The following is a 27,945-nucleotide window of genomic DNA, read 5'->3' as shown; positions in this document are numbered from 1 at the left end:
CCAATTACTCAAAGATTCTCAAGAGACAAGCCTCTGGAAATGACTGTTTATTTTCACACTTGGATGGATTGTATTCCTCTGTAACAGGTTGACAGCTTCTGAAAATTGCTCCCAAATGTCAATTGTGATTATCTAGGAAATGTGATTTCTGATTGGCATGAGAAATCATTTGCATATATGTCTTAAATACGAGATTGATTCTTGAAAAAGTATTGTTAAAATTAGCCAAAAATGTATATATGTAAATCACACCGTGCCCTTATACAAGGCAGATATTTTAGTGATTGACTAAGCCTTTTTAAATCCAACATCTTAGAATTACTATCTGGTAATAACAAAATAATAACAGTGATGAAGTAACCTATTATTTTACAAATAGAAAAATGTAGCCCTTGGCACTTATCAGTAACATAAAAAGTATCTCAAAATGGTTGGTGACCCCTGCACAATAAAATAAAGACATCCCGCCCAGTGGAGAAATCGGTGTATTACATAGTGATGATACTGGTTGGTTGGATCCCTTAACCACTAGGGTCGTAGGGGCTCCATTTCCTGTGGTGTGTCTTGAGCAAGTACAGCCAGGTGGCACCCATCGCTCTTCAGGCCAACATATGTTTCCACCCTTCAATGTTTTAATTCAAAGTTAAACCTCGGAAGCACATTTGACAAGCATGTAAACCAACAAATTTCCTCAACACGTAAATGGTTTAATCAAAAATTTCATCTTGAGAATAAACATGGCTATAAACCATCAAGCTTTATGGCCTGGTTTGAGTATAACAAATGAGTAATAATTCAATCAATTTCCTCACCCAATTAGCAGGAAATTTGGGTCTGTAAAACTGTATTCTATTCTTCTAGTTTTAAATAATTATCTATGGTATTTTCCAATTGTTTTCCTGGCTGAATAAGAATAGTACCCCTCAAAACCCCAGTGTGTACTATTTGACCACTAAACGGCACTGTATTGTCTAATGCGAACGAAAACTAGTGCCACAGAGCACAGCAAGATGCCAAACATGGCGGTGACTTCTGGGTAAAAGAAAAACAAATTTCTCAACCTATGATTTTGCGTTTTTTAATAAAAAATAACATTAACAAACTTTCAATTAAAAAAAAATTGAGTACTAGGCAAAAATACATGAAGTATAATACCAGTACCGCTGGGATGCACTAAATATTACATGCTGTCCCTTTAAAATGAGTGAAAATATATCATGGCAATAGCATAACATTTTGTTTATTTTAGGTAGTATATTTTTTCTAATCTAGTAAAAAATACCTTAAACTGAGTACAATCATCTGCCATGCAATATAATATGGATCAGTATGCAAAATAAAATCCTATTTAACCGTAGACATCATAAAAAGTAATAAACAATATGCATACATACATTGGGGGGGAAAATGCAGAATTATGAAAATAAAGTTGAAAATCTTACAAATGTTCATTGTTTGTATTTAGTTACATTTAAATGTCATCTTATTAGCTTTTTATCTGTAATACAAACCTGAGTCAATTTCAAAGAATTAAGTTGTTGGCCTGGAGAGATGGGCGCCACCAGACTGTATTTGCCCAAGACACACCACAGGAAATGGTGCCCCTACGACCAATGTGGTTAAGAAATCCAAACAAACCAACAAAATGAAAATAATATTTATATCCAATTGGCAGAGAACGAGGGTCATTTTAAGTAAAAATATTTTATATTTTTAACCTATTTACCTGGTTTGATAAGAAAAATAATCCTTAAAATAAGCCAAAAATATCTCATGGCAATGGCATAGCATTTTTCTCATTTTAAGTAGTATTTTCTCTGTTAGTAAAAAATGAACACTTTAGAATGAGTACAATTATTGGCCAAACTAGAACATATTTATTTTCGTAAAATAAAAATCTCATTTAACTGGAGACATCAGAAATATGGTACAATAAGTATAATGTATATGCATTAGACAATACAGTGCCATTTAGTGGTACTATGGTAATAAATGGAAAAAATGCAGCAGTATTTAAAAACGTTCTAAATACTACAACTGAATATAATGTATACACTTCTAGTGCCATCTATTCCATTATTTGTATTAAATTACATTTTAAATGCAGTTGTATTTATTATCTTTTTATGTCTAATACCTTTTAGTCATATCAAATATCCCTCGCTCAGAGAATACAAATTTTTAGTCAGAATGAAGACAATAATCCAGTGGTATCTTTTGCAAAAAAAAAAAAAAAAAACAACAAAAAAAACTAATGTTTATGGCACAAAGCCAAAATGTGTTGGGGTCTGGTGCGTCTCCTTCCACAAGGGGGCGCCAAGCGGGTTCTGAACTGGGCCTCCATAAGGACATTTTGGACAGCACACGTTGTCAGGTCATTTTCATTTCTACTCATTGCCACATCTTATTTGGTTGTTGTTTCCTGTTTCAGGCTTTGACATTTTGTTAGTTTAGTGCCCACTTGTTTGTTACTTTGTATATTTTCAATTCCGCCACCACGCCATGTTTGTTTGTTTCTGCTTTCTTTGCTCCTTGCATTTTCTATCTAGTTTTTGTCCTTGTTCCCTGTTTCCCTGACTTTGGTTTCTTTTGGACAGTTCGTTGTTTTGTGAACCCATGTTTGTCACTTTCTTCCTCCTTGCGTTATTAAATACAATCCCTCTTTTTGACCATACCTGCCTCCAGTTACTGCTTCCCCCACACTCGTCCATCACCCTCAAAACTTAACAAAAACAGTCACAATGTTAGTTATCACATTTGAAAAGTGTCCTTTATGTAACCTTGAAACAGAGATCCTCTTCTGTGCAATGTATTTTCAGGATTGTCACTCGAGGAAATGCCGGCCATCATTCAGTGCCAACGACTGTTATGGATGTCGTAGCTTCTTAATAACAGAGTTAGCTGCAAGCCACCACAATAACATGGAGTCCACATTTGAAGTTGAAAAAACACAGATATCCGAGAAAAACATTGGGTTCTGCAAACATTAACACTTCTTAACACTGTTTGAAGTCGGTAGGTAAATACTCGTTGGGTCCTTTTTCCTTGGCACGGAAATAAAAAGCATCTCATGTCCTCTTTGGCAAAAGTAATCACAAGGAATGAGTCAAACACTGAAATCTGTTCTTCAGGAAGAGAAGGCCAAATTTACTCTGCGTGGCATTAGAAGAGGACGACGGGTATCGAAATTTGGCGTAGGCCTTGTCGCTTTCCGATTGGCTGTTCCAAGGGAACTTGATTTTGCTGGCATGGCTGATGATGATGTCATCGCAGGAACCCACGTGGAGAGAGCCCAGGGCGTCGATGAAGAATTCTGAAAATAGTTTGAGTGTTGGAAAAACATGGATGGAATGTTATTTGTTTGCTCTAGTCTTTTATTATTATTGTTCACGATTGCATAACATTGGATGCAACGGTGATCGAACCCGGATCGAGCTGGAAAGGCGTTGGATCACAATCATTAGATCATTATATTTTTGCATCAAAATCAAGGAAAAAGGCAGCAGCCTTAACAGGGAAGCCCAGACGTCCCAATCCCCAGCCACTTCCTCCAGCTCATCCGACGGGATCCCGAGGCGTTCCCAGGCTAGCCTAGAGACAGTCTCTCCAGCGTGTCCTGGGCCGTCCCCGGGGCCTCCTGCCGGTGGGACATGCCCGGAACAACTCTGAGGGAGGCGTCCAGGAGGCATCCTTATCAGATGCCCGAGCCACCTCAACTGGCTCCTCTCAATGCGGAGGAGCAGTGGCTCTACACTGAGTCCCTCCCGGATGTCTGAGCTTTTCACCCGTTCTCTAAGGGAGAGCCCAGACACCCTGCGGCCCCTTGTATCTGGGATCGCGTTCTTTCGGTCATTACCCACAGTTCATGACCATAGGTGAGGGTAGGAAAGTAGCTCCCTCTTCACTACGACAAGCAGGGTCCGAATGATGGCAGACGCTGCACCACAAGACCCCAAGATAATTGAACTCCTCCGCTTGCGTCAAGATCTCATCCCCAACCCGCCTTTGGTTACGAAGATTGCCTCTAGTTAAAAATACAGTACAGCTATTCGCCGCTCCCAGAGTTTCAACTGGCTATCGCTTTGAATCTGCCTGGCAACCAGTGCGCATGCATGCTCCAGACATGCTCTTCATGTCACCGTCACAGTTTAGAGTTCACAGACGAGGAGGAGGGTTTCCGGCAAGACGCATTCAATCAGCCCAAATCAAAGACATTTTAGCAAAATTCCAAGAAGTTTCAGAATTTGTGGAAAGGAATCACCCAGAAAAAGTGTTGACAAGTCAGCCTATGACTTTGTCTGCCTCGCACATTTCCCACAGATTGTCAAAAGCCGGCAAAAGCAGCAGTCATTGGATCAGTTTTTCAATAAATGCGAGGCAAAAAGGAAAATGAAGATTTGTATTATTTCCGTAGCATTCCTTTTTTTTACATTATGTGCCTGTCGTTTTATGTTTATTGAGCTGCAATCTAATTGTAACATGCATTTGTTTCATGTTCTGATGCTTTTTAATGATTTATCAAAAGATATCATAACGTACTTTTGCTGGGCTTGGAACAGATTAAAGCATTTACATGCAAAATGCATCTCTACTTACAAAGTTTTCAGGTTACAAAGCGACTCCCAGAGCAAATTAAATTTGCAAGTCGAGATACTACTGTATCTCTATATTCATTGGAAAATGTTAAGTATGTTTTTCCTCATACAGAAACCATATATTTTTCCATTATCAAACATTTTTGAAAAAGCACCAGGGAGCCACTAGGAAGCCCCAAAGTGCCGCGTGCTACTCCAGAGCTAGTGGTTGCTATCAAACACGAGCACACCCAACATTATATTTCCTAGCAACTACTCATTTTAAGATTTTTCAGTAACGTACGCGATACTCACCCATGTGTGCGACCCTGTTAAGTCTCGGGTCGAAGCCGACCTGCTGGATTTTGTCGGTCCGAGCTAGGAAGAAGTTAACCACCCCGTCGGTCACCACGCAGTTAGGGAATCCTTGAATGACGTGATGGAAGCCTCTTCTCAAGTGCAAACAGTCCCCGTCCTCTTCCCCCGGCTCGATGGATATGGTCTGCCTGTAGGTGGTGCTGTAACCAGTCACCTCTCGAACCGCACCGCCCACCTGAGTACACAAATAAGCTTCTGAAGTCATCGGCAAGACGAAACTGCTGATGATACATAAGCACTTGCAATACATTTGAAATTAAAGCTTCTGTAACTTTAAATGAACGTAACCACAAAATGTTTTACAGCCCTTTTTATTTTTGCCTGTTTTAGTTTCTACTCATCAACTTCCTTTGCCCTTTAGCTGTACTAGCATCGCAACGCTTTCACTAAAGGTCTTTTGAAGAAAAACGCATTTAAGGAGATGTCTCTTGTAGAGGAACGACAGTGCCACAAATCCATTTCCACTAACATTTTCCTAACACTATGTAAGACCCAGACTCTTTAATAAAGATTTGAAACCCTAAAGTGTACATTTGTAATATGCTCCCCTTCAAAATATTCCGAAAATGCGTAAGGCAGGGGTCTCCAACCTTTTGCAAGCTGAGAGCGACTTTTTGCAACAAATAAGCGCAAAGGACACCCATTTTGACACACATTTCTAAAATAGCAACTTAGCTAGATGGCCTGTAGATTGCCAAAATGGCCTTGTGATGGTTAGCTAAAAAGGGTAAATGGGTGAAAAACTAAAAGGGAGCTAGATAGCTAGCTAAAAAAGTAAAAATACACCTAAGTGGCCAGATAGAAAGCTAAAATGATAGCTAGATATCTAAAAGATAGATAGATAGGAAAAAAAGCTAGCTCGATAGCTAAAAAGGTTTAAAGATAGCTAGCTATAAAACTGAAAAAGTAGACGGATGGCTAGCTTAAAAAAACGTCACATTTTTTGCACATTCGCATTATAACAAGTGGAATTAAGTCTGAAGCTTAATTCAAGTATAAGATTTATAAACAAATTAGTTTAGTACATGAATAATTTCTGATTTTACTCTCTTAATTAATATCTTGTTAATACTTGAATATATATTTTTTGTCCATGAAGCCCATTTGAATTTTTAAAATAACAACTTAGCATGGTTAATTATTACAATTAGGGGTAAATAGAGTCAGTCAACCACTAAAAAATAGGTCTACCAGAAAATCACAATGACCTTTTTTCAGATCAAGGTCTACGGGCACCTTAACTGTCCTTAGGTACCACCCGGGTACCAATGGGCACCACGTTGGAGACCCCTGGCGTAAGGCAAGTGTCATTTAAAGTGCTTTAGCACAGCCACTGAGCATTCTCTAGTGGTAGCCTCGGGGAATGCTAGTAACTCGGGATTTTCTGTCCGATATGGAGCAAGATTTTGGTCCAAATGAACTTTGTCGAAATTCTCCTGCTTAGAGGTGCTTGTATATAGAGGTAAGACTATGGTCATGCTGGAAGGGGGACGACCTCATGTGTGGTCCCTTCTCAAAGTTTCTTCATTTTCCTCATGTTGAGGTTTTCCTTGCCCTTATGTAGGTTTTAGATCAGGGGATGGTGTAATAGTAGTTGGTATTTTGCAATAGTCTAAAATGTGCAGCCCTTTGAGACTCTTTGTGATTAAGGGTGTCACAAAAAACATGACTATACACTAAGGAAAATAAAAGAAGGTGGTGACATAGATAATCAGTTCTACAACTTGCTATTCAAATGCCCACAAACCATATTTTCGGAACTATAAACCGCAGAAATATGCCAGGATTTCAAACTATTCCTTATAACCCGGTGCGTTTTATATATTGGAAAAGAATTAGGGAATTTGAGATCTTATTTACTGTAACAGGCAAACAATAATACCCGTTTAACAAAGGTATAAACATTTTCACCTTTTGTTCTCGCAATGTATACAACTAGCCGACAGATAATTCTGCAACCCCATTGATACGACGTTACAATATTACATTTGCAAACACATCGTATTCAATTCCAAAGACCTCCTAAAACACCATCTAAGTCAGGGGTGTCAAACAGGCGGCCCGTGGGCCAGATCAGGACCCCCCAGGGATTGATTCCGGCCCGCGAGACAACGCTCAGAGAAGCGCAAAAGAAAAACGAGCTGCAGGTTGAAACTTGATGTTGCCAAAGCCAGGTGCCTCTAGCAAACGCTGTACTTGTATTTCTCTCTCACTCTCTCAGTCTCTCGCTCTCAGTCTCTCGCTCGCTTTCTCTCTCTCTCTCAGTCTCTCACTCGCTTTCTCTCTCAGTCTCTCTCAGTCTCTCGCTCTCTCTCTTTCTCCCTCTCTCAGTCTTCTCTCTCTAATTATTTCTCTATTTCTTCATCTCTTTTTTCCCTATTTTGTTTTCTCTCTCTTTCTCTATTTCTCTCTCTCTTTCTCTGTGTCTTCCTCTTTTTTTCTTTTTTTCTTATTTCTTTCCCTCTAATCTACTAGTCCGGCCCCAGAGAGAATGTTTTTCTATCGTGTGGCCCCACGAATGAGTTTGACACTCCTAATCTAAGTGGTTAAAACTATATTTTATGTATTTCTATATCCGGGTATTACAGGTTTAAGAACAAAACAAAAGATTGGCAATATTTGGGGATCATATATTGGAGCAATATGTAAAATTCATATAAAAATATTACTTCAGGTATACATTAAAAGGTAAAATTGATCTGGGTACCAATAAAATTCGAAAAGGAGTTGTTGAGACCAGAATCTCATGTCACGTGCTAGTTGCTAATGTTATGCTAGGAAAATGGTGCCTTTGTGTTGACAATGCAGGAAACAACAATTAAAATATTATAAACAGTGAAAAGTTATTTATTTTTGTCCATGTTTGAGACTTTAATCCGCCGCCAAATGACTTGCTCTAGTCCAAAAACATAAGTAATAATACACAAACTAATAAACAGTATCTAGGAAACAAACATGCATCCAATGTACCGTACTTTGAATACAATCACGTTGGTCAAATTATTTGCATAAAATACACTTTTTTTATAATGACACGCTTTCATTTCATGTGTGATGCATAAACCCTGTAACTTTATTCTGTGACTAATATGTTTTGGGATGCTCTTTACATTACTGGAATGCAAGTGTAGTACACCGTCATTGCAGGATGACATCTATGGCGCCATCTTTTGGCGAAACGATGCGAAGAAAAATCTATTGCTTCATTTAGACCAGGGGTGTCAAACTCATTTTAACTTGAGGGCCACACGATAGAACAAACGTTCTCTCGGGGGCCTGACTAGTAGATTAGAGAGAAAGAAAACGAGATAGGTAGAAAAAGAAAGAGAAAGAGAGGCAGAAGTAGATAGGGTGGGACAAAGAAATAAAGAAGTAAAGAAATAAAGAAATACATTAAAAACAAATAATAAAAAAAAAGAAAGAAAGAAAGAAAGGGAGAACAAGAGAGAGAAATAAGAGCAAGAGAGAGAAAGAATGTGAGAAACAAAAGAGATAAAAAGACAAATAGTGAGAGTTTGGGGAAAGAAAGAGCGAGAGAAAGAAATCCAAAGGAAAGAGAGAAGGAGAGAAAGAGAGAAGGGGAGAAAAGGGGGGGAGCAAGAGAGAGAGAGAGAGAGAAAAAAGGAAAAGAGCGCAAAAGAAGGTAAAAAGACGGAGAGTGAGAAAGAAAGAGAAAGAGGAACAAAGAAAGAAGAAGAAACAGAGCAAGTGAAAGAGAGAGGGATAGAGAGTGAAAGAAAAAGGGAGGAAGAGAGAGAGAGTGTGAGAGAGAAAGAAAGAAAAGCGAGGATAGCGTTTGTAAGAGGCACCTGGCTTTGGCTACATCAAGTGGATATATTTCAACCTGCAGCCTGTTTTTCTCTTGCGCTTCCTTCAGTGTTGTCTCGCGGGCCCGATTCATTCCTTGACCGGGCCTGACCTGGCCCGCGGGCCGCCTGATTGACACCCCTGATATCGGCAAAAAGTGCTTTCCAGGATTTAAATATAACATTTAGACATTTTGACTATTCACAGCAAGAAATACTAAAATCCAAGCAACCAGAAAGCAAATATTGGTGTTGGGTGTCAAAAAATTGAGGCTGTACTTGTGTGTGCCTCACCAGGTCCAAAGTGGTCCTCTCAAGAACATCCACAAATTTCTCCACCCTGGTCTTGCTGGTGAAGATGAAATCGTCATCCACCCAAAGCACGTACTTGGTGGTCACCTGGGAAATGGCCAGGTTTCTGCCTGCAAACCAGCCCTAGGGGACACGCCACAAAAAGATGTCAGGTACCCCGAGAAATGAGGAACCCAACCCCAAAAAAATTCTACATAAAATGGACGCTGTGTAAAATATAACCACTAGATGTCGATGTATTGTGTAGTACAACCGAAGGCGAGTGCGAAAAAAACGCAAGGGAGAACACAGATTTCGGGGATGTAAAAGTGACTTCTCATTTTTTGATAACCGCAGCAGCAAAATGGCACACAATCATGTCACCTCCATCTTGGTGAGCTTCGTTGTATGTGAAATAAATATGAATTCTTCGACCATGAATGTTTACAGAAAAAAGGCGAATTGATTTGATAGTTCTGTATTCCTAGGGCTTAGAAGGTAGAGCGCTCGTCTTGGGATCAAGAGATCGCAGGTTCGATTCCCCCTGTGTTATGTATCGAAGTGTCCTTGGGCAAGACACCGAATCCCTAATGCGCCAATAAGCAGGTTGGCGCCTTGCATGGCTGCATGGCCGCTATTGGTGTGTGTGTGAATGGGTAAGTGTGAAGCACATTGTAAAGCGCTTTGGGAGGTCTTCATTGACTTGAAAAGCGCTATACAAATGCAGACCATTTACTATTTGATTTTTATTCAAATCGATAGTTTTTTTAAAAAAATTATAAACAAAGTATTTTACCACTAAAAGGCTGTAAATAATGCACAATGTTCCTTTAATGTTTCATTTTTGGGAGGAATTATCAGATGAAAGTGCCACCATGTCGTATTATAAAGAGTGATATCATAAAGCAGGAGTGCGGGCGCGCAAGGGGACTCGGCTAAAAAACACCCCTCTTCCTCCCGAGTCCTCACAAATAAAATGTGAAACTTTGGACTTGCTTCAGGCCCAGTCCCTCAAATCAAGTTTATTGGTCAGGCTAGGGATGGTCTTTAATAAATGAAAGGCTGGAATTTATATATACCCTATCTTACTATGCAGGCATTGTGGCCCATGAGCATTGTGGGCAATGCAGTTTTTGGTCTGTAAAATTGGTTTGACCTATTCACTTTTTATATGCTCAGACAATTTAAGCTCTTGTGGGCCATATAAAATGATGCGGTGGGCCACATTTGGCATGCAAGCCATGAGTCTGACACAAATGAACTACAGCAGGCATTACCGGCGGGCACTAGGGCGCCCCCTGTGGACAGTTGAGGTGCTCGCAGACTTGTTCTAAATATAACTCACCAGTGCTGGGTTATTATGATTTTCTAGTAAAATTATTATTTTATTGGTTGACTGTCTATTTACCTCAATTTTGAATAATTAACCCGGTAATAACATTAACAACATAGTAATAACACGATACGTTATTTTAGAAATACAATAAACTAAATTCCAGTTTGTGGATTTTATCAAGCGAATGAACAAAAAAATGCTTTGTTTTTTTTTTAGCTAGCTATCTGGCTACCTTTTCAGCTTTGTAACTAGCTACCTTTCTTCATTTTTAGCTATTTAGCAAGCTATCTAGCTAGCTTTTTCCATATTAAATGCTATTTAGCTAATAATGTAGCTTTTTTCTGGGTATCATGCTAAATTTTGGCCTCCTTTCTAGCCAGCCATCTAGAGTTGTTTTTAGTTTTCTTGGCTTTCATGCTATTTAGATATCTTTTTACTTTCTTAGCAAGCTATCTGGCTTCCTCTTTGTTTTTGACCTGTTTACCTTTCCAGCTAACTATCAAGCTTCCATTTTGGCCTTTTAGCACGTTATCTAGCTAAGTTGTTATTTTAGACATTTATATCAAAATCGAAAAGTAGCTCTCAGCTTGAAAAAGGATGGAGACCCCTGATCTACAACAATCAGAAACCCTGAAGGTGGGCTAAAGACGTCAGATACAGCGTAGAAATGAAACATTATTTGAATTTGGTGAACATTTTTTCCGAAAAACACACAAGTAGAAAAAAAAATAATATTATGATCTCACCTTTCCAAAAGGCATGATGTAATGCTCGATGTGCGGGCCAGAGACTCTTTGAGGATTCTCACTGTCGTCCGCAATGATGATGGTGACTGTCGGGTAGTATTTTCTCACGCTGTCGATGAGATTTTGGAGCTTGTCGTAGCGTAAAAAAGTCTTGGTTGCTATGGTGACTAGAGTGCTGATGTTGTACTCTGAAGGGAGTAAGAGCAAAATTGATGGTAATGGAAAATGTACATCATTAGGGTGTCGTGAAAAATAAGAGAAAAAATGAGATAAATTCTATTTGTTGTTTTAAGGGGGTATTTGTGTTATTTGACCACTAGATGTCACCTTAATGTATTGTGAAAACCATTGCTAAAAGCACAAGAAGAAGACAAACTACAAAGACTAAAACTGATCAAAATGTACCTTTTTACTTCTCATTTGTTTGCCCAGCCTTTCGCATGGTTTTGGGCTACCCGTAGCAGTAAGATGGCTGATACATAATTAAGCTCCCTCTAGATAAGGCCCATGTTATGTAAAATAAATGCAAATTTCTTGACATTTATGAGTATTTTTGTTACAAATGCACATTGATATGTCAGTTCATGTACTTCTGCTTATCCAAATCAATTGTTTTCTTTTTCTGAAAGAATGAAGTTTCTTTTTTTACCACCGGGAGGCACTGGAAAATACACATCGTCCCTTTAAGAGCATTCTGGTTCAGATAAATACATATAATTTTATTCAGATTTTCCATAACATACCTCCTTCGCTTCCTGGGTTGTACAATTTTGGTGTTACGCCATGACGAATTTTGATGATGAAATTTGCTTGATGGCCCTCTGTCTCAAAGCGCACTGAAAAACAAAACAAAGCACATTTAAATATTAATTAGTAATACGCCATCTTTTATGTTCCTGCTGTGGGTAAACACTGACGATCCAGTGCAAAATATCTATCATCTCATTGTAATGGAATATAACAGGGTTCCATTTGATACCAGGCGGCACAGAGTTAAAAAAAAAAAAAAGTTCCATTGTTATTTGCTTATTAATGTTTTACTTTCAAGTCATGCGATGTTTATTTGAGTAGCCATTCATCACAAGGAGTCTCAAAGGGCTGCACAGACCACAGACTTTGTCACGACCAGAACAAGCGGTGGATCCAAATGCGTAACAATTCACACAATTTATTTGCTTTATTAAGGAATCGGGGAAGTCAGGGACAGGGGAAGACAGCAATCTGGTGCTCGCTGGACAGGTAGAACAGGAAGTCCCCGCGGCCCATGACAGATGGCGAGGTGGACAGGCGGGGCCGGAGAGCCGATGCAAGGTCGTGGACCGGACAAGTGGGAAGTCGGGGATCACGGATCGATACAGGAAACGGAATCGGGCGGGATAAGGGTAGCTGGGACAGGAGAACGGAGCTTGGATCGGGGATTGATACAGGACACAGAATCGAGCAGCATACGGGTAGCCAGCCCAGGAGGACAGAGCTTGGATAAAGGACACAGAATCGAGTAGCAAACGGGTAGCCGGGATGGAGAACCGAGCTTGGATCGGGGATTGATACAGGAAACAGAATTGGGCAGGACACGGGTAGCCGGGACAGGAGAAGGGAGCTTGGATTGGGTATTGATACAGGAAACAGGGTGGGATCTAAACGGTAGCCAGAGTCAAAAGTGCTTGCCTTCTATGCGCTAAGGTTCGCTGACGGACTGACCAGGAGTGAACGAGAATAACGTGCTTAAATAGGAGGAGGACTAATGATGGAACAAGTAGCAGCTGGGGCTGAACGAGTGAGCGCAGGTGAGGGCAATTGGCAAATCATGACACTATTACAGACTACAGACTATTATTACACCAACCCCTGATCTAAAACCTACCTGAGGGCAAGGAAAAACACAAAAACCTCAACACGGGCAAAATGAAGAAACCTTGAGAAGGGACCGCACATCAGTACAATGCCATTAATTCCATCACTCCAGAGAAACCTCTCCTCCAATTGCCCCGCCTTGATAAAATGCTTGCATATCCACTTTTATGTTTATAAATTTTAGTATTGTTGTGATCACGTCTACTCTCCTGTCCTGGCTACTGACCCGTTTTTTTCATTCCGACACTGCCATCGCTCGCCATGGAAGGTCCACTTCCGCCTTCAGAGCGACCTGCTTCCCGCTTCTAGCGAGCACCGGATCGCGGGCGCCGCCCTTCCTCTTTCCTTCAATAAAACTTGTGAAAAACGTTACGCAATTGGGTCCTGTTTCCGTTCTGGTCCTGACATTTAAGAGCTTTGAAAATTTGATTTAAGACATTTTAATGCCAATTAAGGCCTTTTTTTCAATCATGAATTGAATGACTTTTAAGACCTATCCGCAGGAACCCTGTTAATTCTGCCTTTGGGGCATGTCGTGAAAAGAGACCCCTGGAATATGACAAAACGTTTTTAACGTTTGTAACAAAATATGTTTTTTAATTGTTCAAGTGAAGTATGACACGATAAAAAAATGAGCACTGATGACAATCAAAGATATTCAAACCTGTGTCGGCTGTGTTGGGGTGGAACAGTGTGTTGGTGTAAGTGACGAACTGCAGCTGTCGGTTGAGTTTGGGCAGCAGGTCGCTTGAGAGCGTCATGCGCATCTCGCCATCTCCTAGAATTTTCACTCCGTCCACTTCTGCGGCCACATTAAGCGTCCCCAGCGTGGCAGTGAGATTTATCTGCAGTAAAAATATGCATTACATCAGGAGCCGGGAATGTATGGCTCACGGCCAGGCGTGCCTCCTTTCATGAGTAAATCAGGCTCCAAAATAAAATTAACTTTGAAACTTATTTTTCCCCCGAGAGTGAAACACCTTGTTTCTACCACTAGCGGCAGGAGCGCTGTGGCACTTTTCTACCTTTAAGGCCGGTAAGAAGAAATTTTATTCAGATTTTTTTCCGTGTCTCTTGGATTAAAATACATATGCGAGTAAATTCTTCCCTCCATCATTTCCTGGATTTTTTTTGAAAGCGTGTAGTTTGTGCAAGTTACAAAAAACTGAAGAATGAGGAACGATGCACTTGAGGACTTTGAATGTTTGTAGATTTCAAACATGTTTGAAAATTCACATCTATAAAACAGAATGGAGTACGAATAATGCCCCATTGATTCCCAATGTTAAAACTGTGACCAGGTCATATCAATGAAGTACAGTACATCCACAACCTTTTCGTTTGCATGATTTATCGACATATTTCCAAAAGAACTCTGCTCGCACCTTGTTTAAAAACCATTATGGTCAAAACGATCCGAAGTAAGGAAAGAAAATTCATTTTAAGGTATTATATTTGTTGATATGGGACACGGGATTTTTATAATTTAACATAGTTAATGAAACCATTCACTGTCACACAGGGAAATAAAATGCAAGAAAGAATTAGCTTTAGTCTGGAGATCATGTTTGGCAGTTTTGTTGGATTTTGTCTAAGAATTTCTATATATGGTGTGGCTCTCACTGTAATAAAAAATATATATATATTTTGCTTTCATAGCTCCTCGAGTCAAAAAGGTTCCCGACTCCTTTATCAAATACTGACTCAAAAATTAATTAAAAAACAAACAAACAGGAAAACGAAAAGTTACTAACAGTGTAGTGGCCTTTAGGAAGGTCTTGCAGAGCCAGCCCTGAAAAAGTCATTAAGAGAAAACGTTAATATATATAGTCATAATTGTGTAAGAGAGGAGTATTTTTTTTTACACTTACCTGGTATGATGATTGTTTTTAGTGGCCGAACCTCCACGCCTTGTGTTGGATATCGTAACGGATTGTTTGGCTCTGCAATAATGAGCATATCTGCAGGTGTTTGTAACCTACGGTCGAGGAGGACACACAAAATACAACTCTGTGAACGTATTTAAATACAGACTGTTCCAAACAAAAGGCAAAGAATGTTTGATCATTTTTTGCCTTTTTCAACTCAGGAAAGCTAGAAATAATAGGAAAAAATATTATTGTGAGTATTATTCATTTTAACGATTGTTATTATTACTCTTATTATAATGATGATGTTTATTATTATTATAATTGCTATCATTATCATCTCCAATGAGGAAGAAAAAACAGGTATGGGTACAAGTTGGTGACAGGCACCAAAAAATATGTAATCAGAACATAGAATACTATAGAGAGAAGAAGAATATTTCCATTGTTATTGTTACTAATAAAATAAACTGCCAACTGTAATATACTGTAGCCCCTCCCCCCCTACTCCACGCCTCCCAAAAATGTATTTGTTTATTATTAGCTTATTTATTTGTTAGTGATTACAACTCGTTGTATCTTGGTAAAATTGAATAAAAACAATGTAAACAATTATTCTCATAATTTAACCATGCACACTCAAATATTTGTTTCTTTCTGATTGAAACTAGCATATCTTCCAATAAAGCACAGTGTCAAAACTCATTTTCACTGGGTGCCTCATCATAATAACTGTCATTAAAAGGGCCTAATTTAACTTGTAAATGCAACTAAATGTAAATGAATAGTGTGTTATATACATGTAACTACTTCATGTAAAATGTATTATTTATTATTATTTAAGTCACAAACATTACTTTTGCTTCATTTTTTAGGGGTTTTGTGGCGTTCACCTCAAATTTGTTGAGGACAAAAAGGGTTAAAATTGTTTTTTATTTCATCCTTTTTTATAGATCTGTGTATTTTAGTTCATGTTTCCCATGTTTTTCAGGGCATTATGTTCTACATACACTGAAAGGTTTTCTTTAATATACCTTCTGTTGTGATTTTCCTTAAAGATGCTTAGTATGAAAAAAAAGTTTAATATTCATACGGATTAAGTTCAGTGTAGAGTGAAACAAATAAATGCTAATATAAGTTTGTTAAAAAATAGATTTTTGTAAAAAATCATTAAATCTTTATGGGCATATTATTACATTATTTTTGGTATTATGCTGATTAATAGGACCCCGAAAAACCTGCCTTTTTCTTCCTTCTTTTTTCGTTGCTTTTAATTTGTTTTAATTTTTTATATCTTTTTTTTAATACATTTTCTTTGTTGTTATTTTTTTTTCATTTGTGTTCATTTTTTCTGTTTTATTTTTTTTGCTTCATCCGCCTCCCATATTTACGTCATTTTTATTTGTGCATAATGTTACAAAATATTTGGAAACATATGGATTAAAGCAACCAAAAAAAGGCTGTCTTTTTAGTGAGCTGAGCTGAAACAGCCCGTTCTGGAAATAGAGGCGGAATTCCCATCACTGTCAGTTACATAATTTTTAACGACGACAACTTTTTCACTTTGCGCTTCGTACCTTTTCTGGAGACTTTTGAACTCCTTGTCCCTCCTCCTCTTCACTTCCTCCAGCTCACCGGTTTGGAAGGCCGTGTGCAGGGAGTGAGCAGACACCCGCGACGATAGCATTTGGAAGAAGGGAAGAGTCAAGCCTTCGCTTTCACACACGCATCCGTTGCGGGCCAACAAGCTGCCGAAATCAGCGCGGAACCCCAACAGGTCAGTAAATTGCTTTTTTTTGGGTAAAATCTCTTTCCCTGCTCACCTTGCCACACTCTCGCGCACGTGAACAGGGATGGCGCTCAACTGAGGATGCGCATCCTGGAGACGGTCCTCCGGGTGTTTATCCAGGAAGCCAGGTTGCTGCCAGACCTCGATGGTTGTGTAGGCCCGGGTGGGCCACGTGTGGATGACCGCCAGCACCAAACCCACCGACACCAGAACGCCAAACAATACTGTCTTCTTAATGAAACGCATCCTGAAACCTGGTAAGCACAAGGGTTTCATCTTCAAATTCCTCATTCATTTTGTCACTTCACATTTTCAAAACTTGAGACTTTATTTTTCAAATGATAGCATGACAAATATTTAACTAAAATCTTAATCTTTTAAAATGTTACAAGGCTCAGATAAAAATTTGCCAGAGGAAATTAATTGCACAACCGTGGTAATTGCACTATACTATACTATGTATACTATACTCTAGTAACTGTCGGTCCCCGTTCACAGCAATAGACTACTGGGGATAATGGATCACAGCAAAGTTAGGTGCAGTTCATTTTTAGGAGAAAACAACCAGCAGCACTCCACAGAAGAAAACTGGCAAAGGAAACCAAAACATTGTACAACCTGGTTTTTGCACTATACTATTCTATGTAAACTGTACTGTAATACTGTCGGCCCCTGCTCACAGAAATAGTCTACTAAGGATAATGGATCACAGCAAAATTTGGTGCAGTTCGTTTTAGTAGAAAAGAACAAAATAAGAGACCCCACTCCAGAGAAGAAAACCGGCAGAAAAAAACAAAACATTTCACAACCTGGTATTTTCACTACCAGAACACACCGCAATATGCAAAAATACGTGAAGTAGCCCCACTCCCCCCCATTATTAACAGAATAGCCAAACAGGGATGATGTATTGCGGTCGCATGAGTCCAGTTCATTTTAGATGAAAGGAAGAAAAAAAAAAACGCTGCCAAACAAATATTTGGTCTCTCGGCCGCCGCTCTCAGGAAAAAGTCAACCAAGGATAAAGGATTGTGGCCACAACCATGCATATTATTTTAGGCGGGCTGAATCGGCACACCTTCCAACAGAAGTGCCTTCTACCGATCCCTGCTTGCATCAATTTGGGATCAAGGATAATGGATTGTGGCTGCACAAGTGCACTTTTTTTTTAAATGGAATATATATAAATATATATATATATATATATATATTATATACACACACACACACACAAACAGTATATGCTCAGTGTCTAAAACTCATGACAAAAACCAGGGCAGACAACTCTTAAAAGTTGCCTGCCCAGCCACAAGGTTGCTTGCCCCATTTTTCAAAACTTGAAACACATTAAGATGACTATTTGCAAAAAAAAAAAAAAAAAAAAAAAAAAAAAAAAAAAAAAAAAAAAAAAACAATTGTTGCAAAGTATTAAGGATTGATAATCTGATAATATATAACAGAACAACACTTTAAAATTACGTTTATTATAAATCTACTTATGACATTCATTGTATGTATATGTCATCACCGTTTTCCATCTGCCATCAGATGTACCTGTATTTACTCATCTTCATTCATGCGTGCGTGCGGTGCGTCGTCCGCTACAAGCCAAGTGAACTTCTCTTTCCACGATGCTTTTAATGTAAGTTTACATTTTGAGGCGTCATAAATTTTGTTAGCTTTTTTCGAATCTTTCTTCTAGGGCTGTAGTTTTGACTTGATTCCTAACCACTTATCCATTTTTCTTGTGTTCTCTGTGGGACTACTTTGGAAAATGATATGCAAATGCACAACCTTGTGACGCTCGGGAAAGTCCGGAAGCACAAAGTTATTCGATGTAGGCTTCTGATTGGCTTCCGATTATGCAAATTGGCAAAAGAACCGAAATTCCGTAATTTCCAAACCAAACGAAGATTTCGAAATCGGAATAAAGCAAACGGTTGCTTTGAAAAAAATGGAAAAAAATAAAAACAAAAGACATTTTTTTTTCTTTCTTGAAAAAGTCGTCCACCACTTGGGCAGCGATGTTGTTTAAGTTGTACGCCCAACATAAATGATGCACGCCCCGGGCGTCTGGGCAGACGTTATTTCAGACACTGATACACTTTACCAGGGGTCAGTAACCTATGGCACGCATGCGCGAGGGGATAACCAGTGGCACGCAAGCGCAGGGCAAAATAATAATGATTTTTTTTTTCATGCACATTTTTAGGTGAAATTCAGACAATTTCAGTTGCGCGCTGTGTTATTTAGAGGCTTTGTGGTAGCGCCCCACCTCCTCTGCTCCGTGTGTGAGAGTGTCTGCGCCGCGCCTCGCAGAGGAGGAAAGATCTGTGTTTAAACCCACCATAGAAACACGGGCGCACGTCCGCGCGATAAAGGAACGAAGCACAACAGCTGTTCCAGCGAAAAAATCTTGTTCTTTTCAGCCAGCGTGGACAGATGACTGGGGCTTTGTGCAAAAAAAAGTGACCGTGCTGTTTGGGCATTATGCCACGAGAGCATTGTACCTCGCACGTCAAGTGTTAAGCGTCATTACGAGACGAAACATGAACATGAATTCAAGGACGAGACTGGAAAGGCGGAGACATTAAAACGGGTTGTGTCCAGGTATGGCAAATAAAAACAGATCCTGAAAACATTTGTCACTGCTACAAACGCCACCACTGAAGCAAGCTATCACATTGCTCACTGCATGGCAGAGCACGGAAAACCATTTACTGATGGCGAATATATTAAAGGTGTGTGTGTGTTTCAAGTTTTGATAGTTTCTAAAATAAGATTTTATTGATGAATGGTATTGTAGGCAGCACGGCAGCGCAGTGGTTAGCGCTTGTGCGGCACAGTTCATGTCTTGGGAACCTCCTGCGTGGGTTCAAATCCAGCTCCAGACTTCCTGTGCGGAGTTTGTATGTTCTCCCCGTGCTTGCGTGGGTTTCCTCCGGGCACTCCGGTTTCCTCCCACATTCCAAAAACATGCATTTCAGGTGAATTGGCCGGTCTAAATTGTCCCTAGGTGTGAATGAGCGAGCAAGTGAGTTGTCTGTCCCCGTGTGCCCTGCGATTGGCTGGCAACCAGTTCAGGGTGTCCCCTGCCCACTGCCTGGAGATGGCTGGGATGGGCTCCAGCCCCCCGCGACCCTAATGAGGATAAGCGGTACGGCTAATGAGATGAGATGAGATGGTATTGTAGCTGCCCATATCACATGATTTTGATTGGAGTTCATTGTTGAAGAATAGTTGAAGTCATGGATGTCTACAGGCCTTTCCACATGTTGCTCACAGTCATTTTTTAGTTTGTTGATGAACAAGAATAGTGGAAGATAAATTGGTCAGTTATACAATTTCAATGTATATCCTTGTTGTATATTTGGATTGGTGTAAAATTACAGCTCTGTTGGATATAAAAAAAAAAAAGTTGTGCGAGTCATCAATCGTGGTGTGGCACACTGATTTAAAAGGTCATTTAAAAGTGGCACTCCACACCCAAAAGGTTGCTGACCCCTGTACTATACTATCATTTTTTTTAAAACACTTTTTTTTTCAAACTGGTACCAGTGCAAATATTCAAGTCAAACCTGGACCTTTTAAAATGTTACAAGTCTCAGAGGAAATGAAGAAAACATTCTTACAACCGTGGCAATTGTGCAGCTTTGACCACTCAATCTAACAGTTGTTCATGGAGCCGAGGAAAAAACACTGTGGGTCGGTTCAAGAATGCGCAATAAAAGTTGAAAAGGGAACGCGATCAACAGCATCAAACATTTGGAACTTGTTTTCTTCCCACTTGCACTACTCCCTTACAGTAAAGGTCCGAAGATTTTGACTACATGTGTAAAAAACATTCAGCCAGGCTTTCCTCAAACCTTCCAGACGGGAAATCCCCTCCAAACGTATTTCCGCTGCTGAAAATATTTGAGGCGGGGGCTCCACAATACAACGAGAGGAGTCAAATATGACTGGATCAGTCATCACAACGTCCTAGAAGTGAAATCTCCCTCCAAGATAACAATACGAATCCCAAGGATTTTGTATCTACCAATCCGTCTATTCAGTCAGGAAAATTGCTTTTTTCTTAGAAATTGGCATTCCTAGGAAGCCAGGACAGAGAAATGTCCACTCTTCGGGAAAAAAAAAAAAGATACACATTTACGCCTCTTTAACTGGTAAAAATCCTGTTGCTTCATGTGAAAATTGACCAGAAGGCACATACGAAGCTCAGGGGAAATCTTGCAATGGTTGAAAGGTGTGTTTACGTATCAAAACAAAAAAAAAGAAAAAAAAGGGAACAACTAAAACTGTCATGACTATCTCTTCCTGTGGCAGCTATTCTGTTGTAACAACAACCTCTGGAACAAATCAGAGAATACTGCAGCATCTAGAAACTGTGCAACACAAGTGAATGAAGGTGGGATAGAATTTATGTTGGTAAGATGAATGCATGTGAGTGATGCTGCGAGAGTCATCACATTGCAAAAATGCAGAAAATGTTGCTTATTTAAAAAAAAAAAAATCACATTACTTCAAACTTGTTTTCCTTGTTAAAAATGCATGTATGTGTATTTTCTAGTGGGCAAACTAAATATGACTAAGAATGAGCAAAATGTCTTCCATGTCACACATTTTTGCTGATTTTAATATTTTTTGTTCTTATTTTACTAGACAGTTTAAAATGAAAAAAAAAAGATTTTTTACAAAATATTTAAAATGGAGGAAAATTTCTGCAAATGGTGTCAACATTTTTTGTCTTTTTCCCCTTCAGTATATATTTAAACCAACAATGAAATGGGTATTTCTCACAGACTAATACAGACTAGTGTATTAATGGATTAATTACGATTTTTTTTAAAGTTTACGATTTTATCGTTAAAAATAATATTTGGTACTATGCTATAATCCCTCTTTTTGGTAACAATATTACTAGCATTTTGTACTTCTTCAAAAGAGCCTGAAACATATCGAGGGTGGCAAACTCAATTTTGTCAAAGGTTACATCAGCGATATCATTCTTTTAGCGGTCTTTTATTACTGTGAACCCAAATAAATGGACAACATGATCGCCCCATGTCACATATAAGCAACCAATGGTCTATGAAAGGTAATTGTATTAACCCATTCAAGCCAACATTTTTTCCTGCTGGATGATTCATTTATTGATGTATTTTACTAAGGGCAAAACCCTGCTACAAATGTATTTACCATAAGCTTTTGCAAACACCAACAAAAGACCCACGATTCGTACACAAAGCCCTTCCTTTTTCCTAAAAGGCCGCAAAAGAGCACACGCAATAGGATCCACAGACATACATTGCATCGATCACATGAAGTGACCAGACTCTCCACCTGTATAATAACGTTTTGAAACCCCAGACTGTTCATTTGTAATCAAAAGATAAATGTCTTGCAGATGTGCTTCATTTTTCGGGCCAGAGATTATTCCATTGTATGTCCGAAAGAAATTGGGCCTATTTCAACAATCATCATAATCAACTAATCAGAGAAAGCCTCAACAGGAACTCCCAGCGGTCACAGGACATGCCTCTGGTGACAGATGACATCTGCGGCATTCAAGGGAGGTGCAGCTACCCTACCGTCTTTTTACTCGTTTTTTCATGAAACAGGTGCCCAGAGGGGAGGGCTGATTGGCCTTAGTCCCCTGGGACCATTGGGAAAAAGAAGGCTGGTATCCAGAGCAGGCCCCTAGGCGAGGAGGCCTTCAGAACGCCAACGACGAGACCTGACTGGCCCGTGGATTGGCCCCTCTCTGTCGAGCCGCTATGAAGTCCACAAGATCAGGTACTAAGAAGGGGAGAAAGTTCCAGCTTTCTCCATGGACAATGTGGCCTTCCCTGCACCCACCTGATGCTTTGTCTGACCCGAAGGTACTCAAGAAGGGCTAACGCAACTAACTGCTTTCGGTGCTGGGTATAAACATCATTCTGAGACGCTATGAAATACAAGAAATTCCTAATCATTTAAATGAGTTGATTCCCTTAAGACTGGGTTTACTGATTAAAAATTTAATTTATGCTACAGAATTTCTTCCTATTTAACACCGCGAGTTCATCTCAGGAATGTTCTTTATTCTTTCGTTTAATTCAATTTTCTTGTCATGTGAATGAAACGTAGTTTAGGTGTCTATAAATTTTCCTTTGGGACTAATCATTATCATTATAATTGAACTACAAAATCAATAAATTAAAGCTGAAATACAGTACGTTTAAAATATTGATTCTTTATGATAAATGATACTAGAGACTAGAGGAAAGATCGGGCCTCAAAAAATACAGCCTGACCCGCGGTTGTAAAACCCTTAGCCAGCCTCGACCTGATTGATTAACTTGATTTGAAGGACCAGGCCCAGAGTAAACCCAAAGCTGCATTTTGTCACCGTGCATACTTCGGCACCCAAGTGTATTATTCGGGCTGAAGTAAACGCGGTGCCGTAATGCAGGGCCGAGGTGGAGCTTCTGGTTTTCTTCGGGCTCGATTCCTCAAATCAATTTGCACTTCGATCCCGAAGCGCACACTTCAACGCTCAGGTGCACATGGCCCAAAAGTGCAGCGCCAAAGTGTGTTACTCGGGTAAAAGTAGTTACCTCAGAAAAATATCTCTCATGTCGAAGTAAAAAGTAGTCATCCAAGTAATTACCTGAGTAAAAGTGAGTACACGCTGTCAAGATCATCCATGAAAAAAAAAAACGGCAGAGAAAAGCCCGGCCCAGCTTAATGATTGACATTTAGCCAATACGAGTCTTATCTGCCTTATAGTGGCCATTTAACAATCACAAACTTTGAATTAAAATAAGGGTAATCTGCTTTGAAGTTTAAGATCAATTAAATGTTGGGATTTGAAGGCATTTATCTAAGAAATATTATTTTTACAGTATCACGATTATTTCTATTTCTCTAGTAGAGATTAGGGGAATCATAAGTTCGAAGAGTATTGGTAAGCAGTATCTGTTCACAGGCCAACTCATTATTTGGTTATCGATCTCAAACGGTGGTTCTCAACTGCTCTGACTTCAGGACTCACCATTCCACTCTAACGACAAGCTGTAAACCAAATAAAGAAAAAATCCACCTCTCAAATTAATCCAATGAATGGATTGTGCAGTTCAAAGTAGATATAGTAGAATCAGATTCAGATTCAGATCTACTTTATTGTCATTCTAGTACCCGTGTATACAGAACGAAATGTGGATACATCTGACCCGCACAGTTTCCTTGAATGTACAGATATAAGTAAAAGTTGTATTGTATTATGGCTACGTATAGTATTTTACCATAGTGCCGATAGTGCAAGAGGAGTAGCTAACCAGATGTGCAAAATGGGCAGTCAGGTTAACAAGTCAGGTAAACAGAATATAGAATATAGAATATATTTATATATTTACTTTAAAAAACAAATGACCAGCAAAACCCAGAGGACTTCAAGTACCGTATATACTTACTAAAGCCTGCATCGCTTATAAGTATCCCCCCTGAAACTGCTTTAAAATAGCCACATACCAAAAGAAATTCAAAATCTTGATAAAGTGTGTACCTAAACATTAAGAATGATTCAAGCATACAGTTCATAAAGATGAATACACTAGTAAAAAGTTAAAAGTATAATATTTTTAAACAATTTCCTGTACCTTCCAGCAGCGCTTCAATAGCACTCGTACTCCATTTTTGTATTTTGCAATTGTTTCTTTCTTCAATTCGATTGTTGTTGTCAGTTTTTCAATTTTCCTTCCCATTATCACCTACTTTCTCGGGACCCGTTATTAAGGGCACAAAAAGATGAATAAAACCAATCAAATCACGACAAAATGAGATGTGGTCCCTCGCAAATGCGCAAATTGACTGAACAGGGAGTAGAGTTTGAGCAGGGCTTTATCGCCATCTACTGGTGAGGAGTGTAATTGACCCTCAGATTTTTTTCTCCGTCCTAGCATTTTTTGCCAATTAAATGGCCATCGGCCCACGAAAAACACTCTTGGTTCTCGACCCACCGGATGAGAAACACTGGTCCAAACAAAATGTTTCGAACATCCTTACTTTTCAATGACCACATCCCAGCTTGCTTTAGACAAGAAGCAGGCGACACCCTGCACCTTCGCCAGCCAATCACTGGACGCGTCCAGAAAAACAACTTTCCTCCTTCAGAATCAAAATACAATCTTCAAACGTCTCAAATTCGTGGTTTGCTTGACTCTACTTATGAACTTAAAACGACTATTGCTTCATTCTTAGCAATAGGTTTTACAGAAGTGAATGTTTTGTTTCCTCTTCAAGGCTGTTTCTCTCATTGAACATTTGTGAGATCATTTAATATGCAGTGTTCCACTGGGTGGTAAGGGTACTCCCAGTTGAACACATGCAGATTATAATAACTGAAATGTGTACTGTACATGTTACACAAAGCTAAACAAGAGCAAATCACTAGAACGATACTGCGTGTATCATGGTTGCTGTTAATTAAGCAGGCAAACAGGAAGGAGAAACAGGCAGGGGATAGGCTGTCCATATATGGACACAATGGAGACCGCTTGCAGACGTGCATCCTTACATTTAGGAAATATAAAGCAGGTTATCCTTTTTTTCTCACGTCATCTGACAAATTAAGATGAAACTGAACCGCACAGCCGTTTTGTTTTGATAAGCACGACAGCAGATGGTGAGGGTGGGAACTGTTCCACCAATGGAACAGAATCAATTTTACACCACATTTTTTTGCATGACGTAAGTGTTTTTGGAAAGCATGCCGTGGTCACAAAGACGCAATGTTTATTATTCGTAAAATGAGAAGGGGAAGAGCCTTACCTTCATTCAAAGGCCCATTGTAGAAGGTGCACCCTTGTAGGCTTCTGCAAGGAGGTCGCTCCTCTTATGGACTCTCCTCCCCCTCGTGCTCATCTCCCTCCTTCTCGGTTATCGGAACGATGGCGTGCACTGACTGGCGCATCTCCTCATAATACAAAATCAAGCATTTTGATATTTTGGGGATAATACTGTATTGCACCAAATTCTCTTTACGATTAATGAATGAGTTCACTTATTAGCGCACGTGCGCTTCTGAGATTTCCGCAGAGAAAATAAGAATAGTATGCTTGTTCAAAAATGGCACACCACATTAGGACAGAATTAATATAAATCACATAAAAAACACATTCAGAAATGGTTGAATTGTGTAAATTAATAATTAGTCGTTTCCTAATGCAATTAGGGAGCGTGCAGTGACTAAGGAACAGACTGACGGGCTAATGAGCCAATCAGAGAAGACCACTTCATCCTTCCTACCAATCCACTGCCAATCATTTACAGCCCCAGCCTTATTGCAAATGCGCCTCGTAGTAATCGAATTACGACCCTTAATAGAGAACCGGCTTTTTCGGCTCGGTATACTGAAAAGAGACGATTCTTTCGGGTCCTAAAAAGATCTCCAGATTTTGGGGTTTTGGATGATTTGTTATCAATAATAATGAAAACTATTTTTTAATGTTTTATGCTACTATGTTATAAGAGCCTTTATTGTTATTATAAAAAGCAAACAACACAGAGATGACACGACTCATATTGACTAGTCACGAGTACCTTCGAGAGACAGAAAGAAAGAGAGAAAGAGAGAGAGAGAAAGGGAGATACAGTATATATAAATGGAGAGAGACACAAAGAGACGGGGAGAGAACAAGAAAGAATGAGAGAGAGAAAGTGAGAGAGAAAGAGAGAGGAAGAGAGAGAGGAAGAGAGAGAGAGGGGGGGAAAGAAAGGGTGAGAGAAGGAAAGGAGGGAAGAGAGAGGGAAAGGAAAGGAGAGAGATATATAGAAAAAAGAGAGGGAGAGAGAAAGAAAGAGAGAAAGAAGTAGCGAAAGGAAAATTAAAGAAAGGGGGTAGATAAAGAGAGCAAGAAAGAGAAAAAAGAGAAAAAGAGAGAGAAAGGTGGGAAAGAGTAAAAGAGAGATTGTAATACAGAAATTTAAATAGAGAGCAAAAGGGAGAGAGAGGGGGGGGGGGAAGAGAGAGAAAGAGAGAGAGAGGTGACAAACAAAAGAGTGAGGGAGGAAGGAATAAAAAGAAAGAGAAAAAATGGAGAAAAGAAAGAAAGAGAAAGAGAAAAAAGAAAAGAAAAAGAGAGACACGGAGAGAAAGTGAGAGAGAGAGAGTTAGAGAGAGCGAGAGAGAGAGTGAGAGAAATAGAGAGAGGGGGAGAGAGAGTCAGAGAAAGGTGAAGAGAATGAGCAAAAAAGAAAAAAGAGAGAAAGGCTGGAGAGAGAAATAGAAGAAAACACAGAGAGAGAGAGAGAAATAGAGGAAAAGTGAGAAAAGGAAGTAAAGAGAGAGCAAAAGAAAACGAGATTAATGAATGGAGAGAAAAAAAGCAAGAAAGAGCACTAAAGTGAAAGAGAAAAGAAGATTGTAATCGAGAACGAAAGAGAGCCAATTAGATAGAGTAATAGGGAGAGAGAGAGAGAGAAAGAGAGAGAGAGGTGACAAACAAAAGAGTGAGGGAGGAAGGAATAAAAAGAAAGAGAAAAAATGGAGAAAAGAAAGAAAGAGAAAGAGAAAAAAGAAAAGAAAAAGAGAGACACAGAGAGAAAGTGAGAGAGAGAGAGTTAGAGAGAGCGAGAGAGAGAGTGAGAGAAATAGAGAGAGGGGGAGAGAGTCAGAGAAAGGTGAAGAGAATGAGCAAAAAAGAAAAAAGAGAGAAAGGCTGGAGAGAGAAATAGAAGAAAACACAGAGAGAGAGAGAGAAATAGAGGAAAAGTGAGAAAAGGAAGTAAAGAGAGAGCAAAAGAAAACGAGATTAATGAATGGAGAGAAAAAAAAGCAAGAAAGAGCACTAAAGTGAAAGAGAAAAGAAGATTGTAATCGAGAACGAAAGAGAGCCAATTAGATAGAGTAATAGGGAGAGAGAGAGAGAGAAAGAGAGAGAGAGAGAGAGAGAGAGGGAGTGGGGGTGGGGGTAGTTGTCCTTGATGGGGAGCCGCATCTCGTCGATCACTTCAAAGAGCTGCCTCACAAAACCGTTTTGTTCCCAAACGACCCATCACTAGTGTCTCGTCAACAAACAAACACCTTTTCCGGTGCTAAAAAAATACAACAACTACTAATAAATGAAAGACTTACGAAACATTTGATTCTCCTCAGGTCGTAGGCTTTTAAAATAAAGGTTGCTTGAGGCAATGGTGGGCAGAGAATTGCTATATTGTGGCGTTTTAAATGAACATTTCAGACTAATTTTGAAAGGAAATGTACTTGCTTGATTGTGTCTCATAAATTTGCCCAATTCTCAATTTACCCTCATGTTGGTTTT

General features: G+C 39.4%; 1 protein-coding gene across 4 annotated transcripts; it reads right to left on the bottom strand.

Annotated features, from left to right (window-relative positions):
* Positions 1 to 31: 31 nt before the first annotated feature.
* On the bottom strand, positions 32 to 27,775 carry b4galnt1b (beta-1,4-N-acetyl-galactosaminyltransferase 1b). 4 transcript variants are annotated; one of them, XM_088338412.1, is made up of 12 exons: positions 27,759 to 27,775; positions 25,454 to 25,598; positions 16,677 to 16,896; positions 16,431 to 16,601; positions 14,857 to 14,963; positions 14,740 to 14,777; positions 13,650 to 13,830; positions 11,875 to 11,967; positions 11,132 to 11,319; positions 9,053 to 9,193; positions 4,890 to 5,127; positions 32 to 3,313 (listed from the first exon to the last, which is right to left on the bottom strand). In XM_088338412.1, the coding sequence occupies exons 3-12, from the start codon at positions 16,886 to 16,888 to the stop codon at positions 3,093 to 3,095; spliced, it is 1,590 nt and encodes a 529-aa protein (XP_088194538.1). In that variant the 5' UTR covers positions 16,889 to 16,896; positions 25,454 to 25,598; positions 27,759 to 27,775; the 3' UTR covers positions 32 to 3,092. The 4 variants fall into 4 exon arrangements, with proteins under 4 accessions (XP_088194538.1, XP_088194537.1, XP_088194536.1 ...); XM_088338411.1 differs by lacking the exon at positions 27,759 to 27,775 and having other exon boundaries at positions 25,454 to 25,904; XM_088338410.1 differs by lacking the exons at positions 25,454 to 25,598; positions 27,759 to 27,775 and adding an exon at positions 23,295 to 23,337.
* Positions 27,776 to 27,945: the final 170 nt, after the last annotated feature.

The sequence above is a fragment of the Urocampus carinirostris genome, chromosome 6 (assembly GCF_059441175.1).
Source record: "Urocampus carinirostris isolate Australia breed hairy pipefish chromosome 6, RoL_Ucar_1.0, whole genome shotgun sequence".
NCBI lineage: Eukaryota > Metazoa > Chordata > Actinopteri > Syngnathiformes > Syngnathidae > Urocampus > Urocampus carinirostris.
Note: the sequence above shows the minus strand (reverse complement) of the source record. Positions and strands in the feature narration are given on the sequence as shown.